The sequence below is a fragment of the Leptosomus discolor genome, chromosome 4 (genome assembly GCF_034619465.1).
Source record: "Leptosomus discolor isolate bLepDis1 chromosome 4, bLepDis1.hap2, whole genome shotgun sequence".
Classification (NCBI taxonomy): domain Eukaryota; kingdom Metazoa; phylum Chordata; class Aves; order Leptosomiformes; family Leptosomidae; genus Leptosomus; species Leptosomus discolor.
Window position 1 is genome coordinate 19,622,478 of NC_141394.1, and position 12,671 is coordinate 19,635,148.

The following is a 12,671-nucleotide window of genomic DNA, read 5'->3' on the forward strand; positions in this document are numbered from 1 at the left end:
CATGGGGAGAGAAGGCTTTTGGCAAAATCTCCGGAAATCTCACGGAATCTATTTGGAAATAATGGATTATAAAAAAGAAAAAGGAGGAAAGGAACTGGTCTGATATCTCCTGGAGTTTGCTACCCGAATTGCTGCTGCTTAGTTTGTTGTGCTTCTTTTTTGTGTGTGTGTGTGCTTGTTGGTTGTGTTGCTGTGATAACCTTTTAGCACCTTCTCTCTTTATCCCTCCTCCCCCCCCTCTGTCTTTTTAATGTTTTGGAGCTTCTCGAGAGGGATTGGCTGGGGGGAAAGAGAAACATTTGCTTGGGATCGCTGTTTCCCTGATACATGGTGGTGCCCCCTCCCCCCCCACCCCCCCTTCGGTTCTCTAAAAAGTATCCCATCAGGACCCCGGAGGAGACTGTGTGTGTGCGAAGGGTAGGATAAAAAGTTCTTCCAAAATAGTGTGCACGGGGAAGAGGATGGGGGATTTTGCAGCCCCCGCTGCCGCCGCGAATGGCAGCAGTCTCTGCATCAACAATAACCTGAACAGCAGCCTCAGCGGGGCTGGCGGTGCCGGTCTCGGGGTTAACAGCACTCCCCACGGTCCTCCTGCCGCTGCCGCCGGTAACAATAACGCCAATAGCGGCGGCATTCCCAAGCACAGCACGGTGGTGGAGCGGCTGAGGCAGCGCATCGAGGGCTGCCGGCGGCACCATGTCAACTGCGAGAGCAGGTACCAGCAAGCCCAGGCGGAGCAGCTGGAGCTGGAGCGCAGGGACACGGTGAGCCTCTACCAGCGGACCCTGGAGCAGAGGGCCAAGAAAACCGGCACCGGCGGCGGCAGCAAGCAGCAGCACCAGAGCAAACAGCAGCAAGATGCCGAGCCTGCCGCGGCGGAGCAGAGGAACCACACGCTGATCATGGTAAGGGGATGCGGGGGGCGGGGGGATCGCTGTTCGCCCCGAATCTCTCGTCGGGATGAGCTGGAGGTCGCCCCTGTTGTTTTCCGGAGGGGGGACGGGGCTCGCCTCAACTTTGGCGGTGGCAGGGCCGCGGGCAGGCTGGGCGAGCGGAGCGGAGGGGGAGCGGGGGGGCTGCCGGGTGGCTTCGCAACTTCTCGGGGGCGGGGGGAGCGGACAAACTTTTTTCCCTGCCCCCGTCTCTTTCCGAAGGGAAGCGCTGCCCCGGGGGGAAGAGGGAAGGAGCGGTGCCGGGCGTGCACCGTGGGCTGCCGAAAGCCGGAGGAGGGTTTTGTGTGCGTGCGTGTTTCGCGACGGCTTTTCCGCGGGGGCGGGGGGCGTGCGGCTCCGCGGCCGTGCGCCTTCGCTGGGGCTGCCTGTCTCTGTCCCGCCGCGGAGGGAGGTGGAAGTGGGCTGCGCAGGCTGGGCTGGCGGTGGGAAGATAAAGTTGGGCAGGTTTCTCGCCTGGGCTGCCCCGGCGTGCGGGAGCCCGGCTCCCCACGCTAGCAGCAGCTCGGGCTGAATCGCTTCCTAAAGTTTCCTTGGGTTTTAAGGAGCTTAGCGAGGAGCGCGGGGGGGGGGAAGGGGGCGGGGGCTGAGCCGGTAGGAGCGTGGCGGCAAGTAGGAAGCGGAGTTTCCCACTCCCAGGCTGCACCGATGATGAATAATAAAAGGAGGTGCGGGGGGAGCCGGTCCCCGCGCTCCGGCGGAGCCTTAGTGATAGCGGGTCGCGGCCGCCCGCCGCGGTGCCGCCGGGGCGTTCGTCTCGGCCGGCGGAGGCATCAGCGGGCGAGTCGGCCGCGGGGGGAAAAGGCGCGTGTGTCCTGACGTGTCCCCCCGCCCCGGGGCGGGGGTGCCCGGGGGCGGGCACGGGGCAGCTGGGGCTTCGCCGTCTGCCGGGCGCACAATGGGCGGCGGGGAGGAGGGCGGGGAGGGGAGAGGAGGTGCGATGGCAGCGTGTGGTTTACAAGCCTCGCACGTCCCTCCCTTTCGCCCTCCCCTGCTGCGCGGAGAGGCACGGCCGTGCGGGAGGGTCCAGCTGCCGTCGGCCCCCGCCTTGGGGTGGGGGGGGTGCGGTGTGTATGCGTGCGTGCGTGTGTGTGTGTGTGTCTCTCCGTGACAAAGCGGCGGGGAGGCGGCCGTCCCGGCGGCGGCTGCTCTTCCCCCCGCCTCCCCCCCGGTATGTGAAAGGAGGGAGCGATATGTTTATGTTGGGCCGCGCCGAGCCCCTCCTCCCCCGGCCGTGATGCCGGCTCCTCCCCGGCGCGACGCCGCGCAGCCCCGCGGGCAGCACCCTGCCCCTCTGCCCCTCACCGTCCCACCGGGCGCTTTTGTCTGCCCGAGGTGGGGATCGCTTCGCCAGCGGCAAACAAAAGCGTGCCCCCCCCCCGCGCCACCTCCCGCCCCGCCGCTGAGGAGCTGATCGCGGCTCCCGCCTCCCTCCTGCCTCCTCCCAGCCCCGAGAGCGGCCCCGGCAGCCCGGCACAGCTCCCGGCGAGGCGAGGCGGGGGGGGGGGGGGGGGGCGGCGGGGAGAGGAGGGAGCGGGAGCGGGGCCGGGGCGCCGGGAGGGAGCGCCGACAGGAGCCACACAAAGCGGCAGGGAGGGAGGGGGGGGGGGGGGGCGGTGGTGGTGGTGGGGTTGTTGCTTCGCAAACAGGAAGCAGAAAAACCTCACTGACATCTTGTTGCTTTCCTGGATGTTACCAGCAAGGCACAACCATATTTCTCTTTCCTTCTGCGCCTTCCCGCAGGAGGGAGGCTTTTAAATACGCCCTTAACGCCCGTGCTTTGCCTCGGCTGACATCTGCTCCTAGGGCAGGAGCTGAGTCACTGACCCAGATCCCTCAGCACGGGCTACCTTTCCCAAGCCGACCTGCCCTCTGATCCCTTTTCACGTCCCGCGTCGGTTCCACGAGATGCAGGAAAAGGGGCTGGAGGCTCAGGAGACCTCAGAACGACTTCGCTCCAGGGACGCCTTGTGATTCCACACCTCCATCTCCAGACCAGCTCCTGTGCTTCTAGGCCCTTGCTGGTGGCTGGCTGGCCTTTCCCCTTCCTCCCAAACCCCAGGCTAAAGCAGGAAAGCCCAGGATTTTTACTGAGGTGGCTCGGTTGTTGGCCTTCCCTTGAAGATCGAGGACAGATAGGCAAAGCCATGCTGTAATGTGAAAGTTGTGGAAACAAAGTGACCAAAGGAGGAAATGCAGTTACAGCTCTCACTAGTACTGGTTTGTTTCAGGTTGGGACACTCGAGCTGAGAGTAGCCCCATTAGCAGATAGTTTGCTGTGCAATTTGTCGTAACTGATTTTTTACACTACAGTCTTCATGCTATTTAAATGTGCTTTTCATCTTGAGAAGAGAAATTCTGATGCTTTATTAAAAAGTGACCCCATTTCCATCTATTTTTTTTTAAATGTGTACACAAATGTTGCCAAAAAATTTAGAAACATGTGCTTTGTTTAACTTATAGAGTGTTAATTATGATTTTTGTCTAAGGTCTAAGAACATTAGGGAACATTTGTGGGTACATGAAAGTAGTATGTAAAATCTGAGAAATTGCTCTTTTTAAAGCAATTGAAAAGTATTTTCTTTGAGATGTTTATGCTTTTTATAGTAAAAAAAGAAGAAACTTTATTTCTAGCAATTACAACAGTTTGGTGCATTTCACTGTTTATCTGCATCATGATTATTATTTACCAACAGTTCAACTTTAACATTTTCTTTTGGCATGAGAAAACAATAAGCTACATTCTGGGGTTTTCTCCCTTTCTTTATTCTCTGGTAAACTCCAGCTGAGAGGTTTACAGTGGAACAGTCATACAGATCTGCTACTACTTTACTCCTCACACACATTCATTATTAAATTCTTCCCTCAGATTATTAAACCACGCATTTTGGAAATGGAGCAGTCAGGATTAAATGGCAGCAAATACAATGAGGATAGCATGAAACAATGCTGTTTCTAATTCTTTTTTATCAGGGCAAATCAAAGGAAAGTATTATCAGTGTGTGTCTGCGTGGCCCCCTCTCCAAATTGAGAGATGCTGAGAAGGGAGAGGAGATGTGTGCTGGGTCAGGGACCCGTCACCCAAGAAACCCTCCCAGAAGCTGGTGCTGAGACACGTGCTGAGGTGCCCTTCGGCAAGCTGGGTAAAAAACATCTTTAGAAATGATTATTTAAAGACATGCACTCTGCTTTTCTTCATTTGCTGGAGTACGAACTCTCCAGGCTATACAATGCTCCTTGTCGCCACCCCCACAGTTTACACCCTCACTCCCCGAGTTCATGAAAGGGATTATGCAGTTGCCACTGTTTAGGACACTGTGTCAACTGACAAGCAGTTCTCAATGGCAGCCTTTTTTTCAAAAAGGGATGTAGGAGCGTAGGCTTGGCTGTATTTCATGAATTGCCGATCTACTCTGAATTTGTGTCTTGTTATAGACCGAGTTGTCACTTGCTGAATCTTGAAATATCTGGGTTTATAACTATTTCAGCCTCTTCTAGTTGAGAACAGTGGGTTTGCTCCCATTCAGCATTGACTGGGATGTGCACGAAAATTAAAATTGTTTATAAATGTCTGGGAGAACCTTTTTTTCCCCACCCCAGTTCAACCTGGCAAAAGCCAAAGTTGTTTTCCATGCCTTTGAGTTGGATTGTTAGAATGCTGTACCGGCTTGGTTTTCAAAGGAAGTAGTGGGAAAATTTGCGGCCCATCCAAAACTCTGCTGCTCATCTTTGGACTGGTTCCAGGAAATATCAACACATTATTTCAGTTCTTTGGGTCTTTGTGAGCTAATCTGCCTTCTTGTTTCCTCCTTTAAGTGCAAGTCTTCTGGCTCTGCATCCGTGTTATTGTGTGTGGCCCAGCGATACTGTATGTTTGTGTGTGCACAGACATACACACATTATATAGAAAATAAATAATAAAGAATGCATATTTAGCATCTCGTAAATAGCCAAGTATATAATAAATAGCCACATATATAATAAAGACTGCAAGCCATATCACCTCTGTTTCTTGTCTCTGACACTGCTGTTCTTATTGTGCATTTTTTGTCTTTTTTTTTTTTTTTTCCAATGAAACACTACATCTGTAATGACCACATTGACCTTCTAATGCACATTTATTTGCATCTGAGCTCTACTGTGAAGTAGAAAGGAGCTGGACCTACTCCTTCCTATTGTAAAAGCTCTTCAAGACTTCTCTTATTTAGCATCATTAGGGTTTGATAGCTACTGTCAAACTCACCATTTCTAGCACTAAAAACAGTCCTTAGGAAATTGAGTTTGAGATACCATAAACATAAAATGTTATTTAGATCACAGAAATTAGTGACGGAAGTCAAATGACCTATTAGATCATCTTTTCTGCTCCCCTGCCAAAGCATACTATGCCAATTCAGAATTAGTTCAAAGTTAGAGAAAACACGGCTGGCAAAGACAGTATTTTCCAATACTGCTTTTTACCCGTTCTGGGCTGATGCACTGCCTCATGGAAGTTAATGGTCACGTTGCCCTTCTACCTGAAGGAAGGGAGATAGGCAGGCCAGTCCTTTCAGCTTGCTCTGTCTAGGGACAGAGTGACATGTTCAGAATTACAGAAATCTGGTCATATCTCTTCCTCGTTAGTAGATATTCCACCGCAGGAAAGTAGTTCCACTCTCCCAGTCTCTCCTTTTTGTTGAAAAAGGTATCCGGAGTGAAAAGTGTAACTTCTTAATTTGTCTTAGTGATTCATGGATAATGTCATTAATGAAATTGAGTGCTGAAGAATGCTGTTGGTCTTGTGAGTAGTTTTTTAGAGCTTACACCTGCTGTATTTAATATGCGCCCGTGTGTATGTTCATAAACCTGTGCACATTTCTTGTGCTCTTTCTCATGTAATATTGCTGTTTAACTTACTTTACAGGTGCTCAGGACTTAATCAGTTACACTATAGGAAACATCTCTTTCTCTAGTATTGCAGAGATGGAAAAGAAAGCTGATTTTTCAGATGTTTATTTTCCACAAGAGGTCAAATACTGTAGCCCTTACTCATGCCTGATGACTAAGTAGGATTAAGCATCTCTTCACTTAATAATCTTGCTCACACACTGGGGTAAAGTCAGTAGTAGATACAAAACTGGGATGATGCCAGAATTAAATCCCAGGCCAGCAATGCTCCTTCTCTTTCATATGCATCATAGAAGGTGTCATCGTGTAACCCTTTTTATTTTGCTCTTCCTATAAGGGTGGATCTCTTTGTCTTTCTTATTCCACAGCCTCTCCCATTTTTCTTCTTTTCATATGAACTCACGCTTGATGATCCTGTGTGATTACTGTCCTTCAGGACAAGGAGTTTTTGTGTTGACCTCCTTTTGCAGCCAGTGAGCACACTAGGTTTCAGTTTAGCAAACTGAAAGGAATGGAGAGACTCTTCACTTCAAGCCCTACTAGCCTCTAATGGCCTTTATATGCCCTGGTAGAAAGTGTGTCCCCTTATAAGGTAGTGGGTTGGGTTATTACGAGCTGTAGCTGGGGCAGGGTGAGCTGTATTCTAACATACAGTAGCCAATCCTGGTGAAATCTAAGCTTCAGATTGACCAAGTAGCCACGTGTTGGAAGTCCTGCAGTGAAGTTCTAGGCATTGTCAAGTTCAGGAAGAACAACTTCGGCTGGAACATGTCCAAAACTCAATCTGCTGACACAGAGCCAAAAATATTAACCTCTGATTGTGTTAGGACAATTGGTTGCATTTGGGTTAACCAAAATTTGCAGTAACTTGACCTAAAGCTTAAGGCTTCACAAGTGGCTTAAGCTGGTCTAAACCTGAGCTGCCACCACTGAGGAAGTCTCGTCTTTCATGCTCTTGTCCGTGGTTGTGTTTTCTTGCCGCCACCCTTTGCCTGTGCTAATGCTAGCCCTTACTTCCACTGTCAGCTGGTTCACTGGGCTGGTAGGGAGGACAGACACATTTCTCCTGGGTTAGTTTTCAGGTGGATCAGATCCACGATTTGTTTGACTGTCCCTCCCATGGGCAGCACGGTCTTACAACACCTTAATCCTCTTGTGAAACATCACCCTTATCCCAGGATAAACATCTGGGACCTATTAGTTAAAGCATGCTCACCTGGGAGCTTACGTTTTACCTGAGCTAAGTAACGCCTGGTGTCAGTGCACATGATTCTGCTCCTGAATACAGACTCTGGAGCAGGAAAGGCTGTAAGTAGCAAAGGAGTCAGAGTTCATTTTTACTTAAACACTTGCATGTCTATGACATTTGGTTGCATATTACTCCAGTATGTATAATTCATGTGAGAGATGTGCTTGGATTAGCAGAGGTTTAAGGATGGGTCTGACAGCTAGGAACTGCTGACTGGAATCCTTCAAGTGTATTGTTTTGTGAACTGAAATGTGAGTCTCTGACTGAAGTTACGACCCTGTAATCAGTTTTCCAATCTGGGATCTAACAGGCTGTTTAGATAAGTAACATGCTTGTACATTCAGTGGGAATTTGGGAGTGTTAGCAATTTGAAGTATTTATTTTCCTAGTTTGTCTAAGATGGTGAATCACAAAATCATGTAACTTTGATTACTCTTTTGCTTCCCCCTCACACACTTCAGTTTCACAATGTTCTTAGCTCGAAAAGACATCAGGGACTGCTTCTGTTTGCTTTTTGAATACTTGAAACCCAGTTTCGTAGGGGTTAAGAGAAAACTTAACTTTTTAAACTTGTAGTAGTTAATAAGCTAGCAGCTGGTGAAATTTTGTGCTTGCAGGAAGAGGTTGAGCTGCCTTCTTTCAAGACTTCCCTCTTTCATGTTGATTTTATTTGCCACCACATACAGTTAAAATCGGCAAGGAGATAAGAATACTTTAATCTTTAGTTGACCTGAGAGAAGTGTGTCCGCCTGTAGGAACTTCACATTTTCTGTATGTTTGTGTAACTGGTAAGGCTAAAGCTGCAGTGCTGTTGGTAGCGTAGGTGATCTATTGCTGTTTGCTTGCTGTCAGTTCTGCACAACCACAGCATACATGGAGTACGAAAGAAGTTTGAATTGATGACTTTCAGAATAACTAAGCTAATAAAGAGAAAGACCAAGAGCTCAAGGATTTTCTTTCCCATATTTGTTTTTCATCGAAGCCACTTTCTGTAAGGTTTTTGTGTAGGACTGTGTATGAGGCTCTCAACAATTGAGGCTCGGTGGAGTTGTATTTTAACTGGTTGAAGGTGGAGCTGTTGGGCTGTGCCTCTTCCCCTCCTCCCTTCTTCACACTTCAGTCTCCTCCCTACATTGCTTTAACTATGTGCTGTGCAGTACAGGAGCGTTTTGGGTTTAATAAAACCTCTGGTCTTTAGATTCAGACAAGCAGCTGTTAAGTGTTGCAGTGAAGGTGTAGCTTTTCTGCATCGCTTTTATGCTGCTTGTGAAAATCTCAGGCTTATTCAGGAAGTCATTGGATACTGTGTACCTAGGTAAAGAGCAGAGAACTGGTCCTTAATGTAACTCCCATCCTGGGCATTATCACCACAAGAAGCCCATATGCCTATGTATGTGTGTTTATATAAACTTGTACGTGTACACTGTTTTTTAAACTGTGCTGCAAGACAAAGTGAAAGGATTTATGATCAGTGATCAGCTTTGATGGTGAAAGGGGATGTCCAAGTCCGATAAATTTAAGAAGCACTGTTGTGCACCCATTTTCTATATTTTCAGCCTCTTTCTCTTTAGCTCGTATCTAATCCACTGCGATGTTTTGGCACTTCTTCGTCGTGCTTAATCTAAAGGAGGAAGGGAGGTGGCTGTGGCAGATGAGGTGCTGGAATTGTTCTGGGAAGTATTGGAGGTTTTTAATCATTTAAGATATTTCCTTACGTTAAGGAGGATAGACCAGCACTTAGCCAAAAGAGAAATTGTAGCATTTCCTACCACTTCTGTTTATGCAGAATATTGTGGTTACAGACTTTGTAGTATTTGAGAAAATGACTTTAAAATATGACTGCCTTAGCTGTCAGTAGTTGTCTTTAGACTGTTAAAAAGATTGTTACATTTCAGCTGTGATTTTTTGCTGCTGTTCCTTTTTGTCTCTGAAGCTGGTAGCTGTTGTTCTGATTTCTCTGGGTTGCATTCCAGTGCATAACTGAGGCAGCATAGGGAAAACTGCTACTGACATTACATAACTGATTTTTTATGATAATTTTGGCAAGCAGTGTGTCTATTCATTATACATATCTTTAGTTGTCATTGAAGCAGGTAATGTAGGATTGAAGACTTTAGTGGGCTCATACAGAATACTGTCGACTTCTGTAACTGAACGGCGGCCACATTATTTGAGCTCCAAATTGGCTGAAGCATTCTAGCTTGTAATCCATGGCTGGATATGAAGTAATGGTTCAAAATAATCCTTAGGTCCTTCTATTAAAACATATTTCTGGGCTGAGCTTGTGGTCTTTGCATTCTAGTAAAGTGGAGATACCATGCTGAGGTTGCAATGCTGGGGTTTTTGTGTGTGTGTGGTTTTTTGTTTTGGTTTTGTGGGGGTTTTTGGTGTTTTTTTGTTTTTTTTTTTTTTTTTAAATTTGTGCTAACTAGTTTGTGGGATGAAAGATTATTTAAAGGCTGGATTGCTGCACTTCTGGAAAATTCACCTGAGAGAATTTGCCTTTACGTTTTTTCACCATAGGGGAGTTGAGTGGGGCTTATTTTTTCAAACCCATTTTAATACTTATTCTACATCATGCAAAAAGAGACGAAAAAAAATCCATTTGTTTTCTCTTCTCCATTTCATTTACAACAAAATGAACTAAAAACCTTTATGTTCACATATGTTTACTGCCCTTCTCAGTAAAGATTTTGTTGTGGGAAATGCCAGCCGTGGGTAGGAATAATGGAGATTTGTGAATGTAGAATAGCAAAATTGATTTTGACTAGTGGTGTTAAAAGCTTTACCTATCCCTTACCTATTACTGTGATAAAGAGCATGGCAGTCTGGTTACAGCCAAAGAGGGGTTCTGGGAAGTTGGCGTAGACCATCTTTCTTTATAGTTGTTAAGGATATTTGGATACAAGAAACGTGGTATTTTGTGTTTTTCATTTTGTATCAAAATACTAAGTTTCTTGAAAATTCCTCAGGAATGGCAAACTTGTCTCTTACTCATTTTACTGTAAAATTTCATGCTTAACGTGTCCTTACCACTGGCTTTGTTTGCCTATCTTCTGAGTAGTTTATCCAAATGAAATACCTGTGTTCTCATGGCACAGTGCTTACAATACCAAGAACTTTATTATGCAGGTACTGAAAACGTTACAGTCTCTGGAAAACCTAGCTAGTTAACCTCTTTATAGTCTCTTGACGTGGTACTGCCTTAGAGTTAGTTAGATGAGGCAGCTGAAGTAAGTTAACAGGTTGCTGCCATTAAATGGGGTGGTCTCCTCCCCTCCCTCCTGCAGTCTTACACCTGTACACGTGCTGTCGTGCTGAACCCCTCTGTGGTACTAAGCTAACAGGAAAATTCCCTGTATAGGAGAAAAACAGTGGGTTTTGGTGAAAGGTGAAACTGCACAGTGTGGTACTGGGGAAGAGGGAATAGAGGAAAGAGGAGGCAGAAGGTACCATGTCAGGAAAGCTGCGAAATAAGCTCTGCCTGTTCCCAGTGACTATGCCCTTGTCCAATTCTCTGGTCCAGCTCCCAGTTGAAAGCCTGGTAGTTGTGCTGCATTGCTGTAGTTAATTTGGGAGTGAAATACTTGAGCAGTTCATGGAACACCAGACAGGGCATTGTTGGAAGTGTCTTTGGGAATACTGCTGTTGCTACTTGTAAGGATGAGGTGATGATCCAAAGTGAAAAGACGGCTGAGGGAGAATTATCTTTTCACCCCAGTCTAGTCCAAAGAAGGTATCATGCTGGTCACAGTGTGGACTTGTATCAGGTAGGTGACCACTGTCCTTCCTGTGAGGAAAAAAAAGTGCTTGTGTTCGTATTTCTTCTGTTTCCTAATTTCCTTATGAAAATTGATAAACTTGTTTATGTCTTTCTGATAAAACAAGGAAAAATATGATTTTGCTCAATCTTTACTGTATGGTAATTGCAGGTTTTTTCAGGCTACTCAGATGTATTTCTGTTCATTTTAATTCTATGTAGAATAATAAATTAGGTAAAATAATTATGAAAGGCCCATGTAAAAGGTATTCCTTCAAGTCCCTTATGTGAGTCAAGATATCACAAGTGAGCTGCTGTGTCCAAGGTAAAGGCACTTGCACATAGTTTTACTGTCCTTCTCTCTGAATCCAACTCTGGGCAATACGATAACTTTTATTCAGTTAGTCCAGGAAAAAAATCACAGATGGAGCAAGTTCTGCCGACTTCACTTTGTAATATGAGAATTAGTATGACTTAAATTATAATTCTCTGAATGGATTTTTCATGAAATTGTACTTTGAATGCTGATTAGTGTAGGTGTTTTAATTAATTTTTTTAATAAGTTAGTGATGGGAGGTACAGTGGGGTGTTTTTGTTTGTTTTCCTTCCTTTCTCAAATGTTTTATTTCAGAATTGGCTCACTTGTTACAATCCAACCTGTTAGCACAACAGGTAAACAACAGTATTAGCAATATTGGTATTTCTAATACAGTGTGTTCCATATGTCAAGTTTTTAAAAGATGTTGTTTCTGGTTTCTACATAGTTTACTTCCCAAATCTGTGACTTACCTGTTATGGATAGTGAACACATGGTGAACATATGTCATAAAGTCACATAAAGAGTTTATCAGAACAGATTTGGACTGGCTAGCTTTCCCATAAAGGTAATGGTAGGAGTAAATTGTGTTGGTCATCTCAAACAGGTGTTACGTAGAATTTGTAACAAATTTTAACCCAAGTACTTCACCTCATGGTTTTTCCTCATTTTCAGATTGTACTTTTTTTTTTTAAGGTAGGAGAAGCTTTTCTGAGCTCTTCGTTGATAAACTTAGACGTTTGTAAATGTAGGAAGATAATTTAGGGCAGTAAGTAAAAAGCAATGATTAAGTCATATACACAGGGCTCTGTAGTGGAACATAGCACAAACCAACCCATATGAAGTATTCCATATTATTCAGAGATGCTTTTTTTAAAATTTACAGTTCTTACATGTTTTAAGATTCAATATTTAAGCTGAGAATCAGATGTCTTTCCTGTTGTGAAGGGAGGAAACTAAATGCCTAAGGTTGTATAAAACTTCTGTCAGTGCAATACCAAATATAACATATATTTTTAATAAACAAGATCCATACGCTATTAATTTTATAATGCACATTGACAAAATTTTTGCAAGAATTCACTTTGAGAAGGATCTTTTTCTTGCTTTTGCCTTTGGTTTAGTTGGTTGGGGATCTCCTGGGGTGGGTGGTTTTTTGTTTTTTTTTTTTTTTTCTTGTTGGGTTATGGGTTTTTTTGTTTGTTAGTTTTGCCTGTTTCTGCTTAAAAACATAGAAAGCCAAGTATAGTTCTCTCCACAGTTGTCCTAGTGGAGCTGGATTAGTAGCCTGAGTGCAGATGAGAAAGTCAAATGTATATGTTGTTGCAGTTTATCACAGTTTGGTAACTATCTGGATATGTCCCTCAGGGTTTGTGTGTTGCAGTAGTTGCACTTGCATGTTGATCATGACAAGGCTGCCTTCCAAAGGCCAGGTAGTACTTAAAATAAATACTAAAAATCCTGTTTTCAGTTGCTTATATTTTCAAAGCTGGTTTTTCTTAGTTGGAA

General features: G+C 45.5%; 1 protein-coding gene across 3 annotated transcripts in view; it reads left to right on the forward strand.

Moving 5' to 3' along the window:
• Positions 1-461: 461 nt before the first annotated feature.
• MAML3 (mastermind like transcriptional coactivator 3) overlaps positions 462-12,671 on the forward strand; it is a 250,995-nt gene continuing 238,785 nt past the window's right edge. For all 3 annotated transcript variants that reach the window (XM_086464477.1, XM_086464479.1, XM_086464478.1), the window contains exon 1: positions 462-905. In XM_086464477.1, coding sequence (XP_086320603.1) covers positions 462-905 — 444 coding nt within the window. The remainder of the gene's footprint in view (positions 906-12,671) is intronic.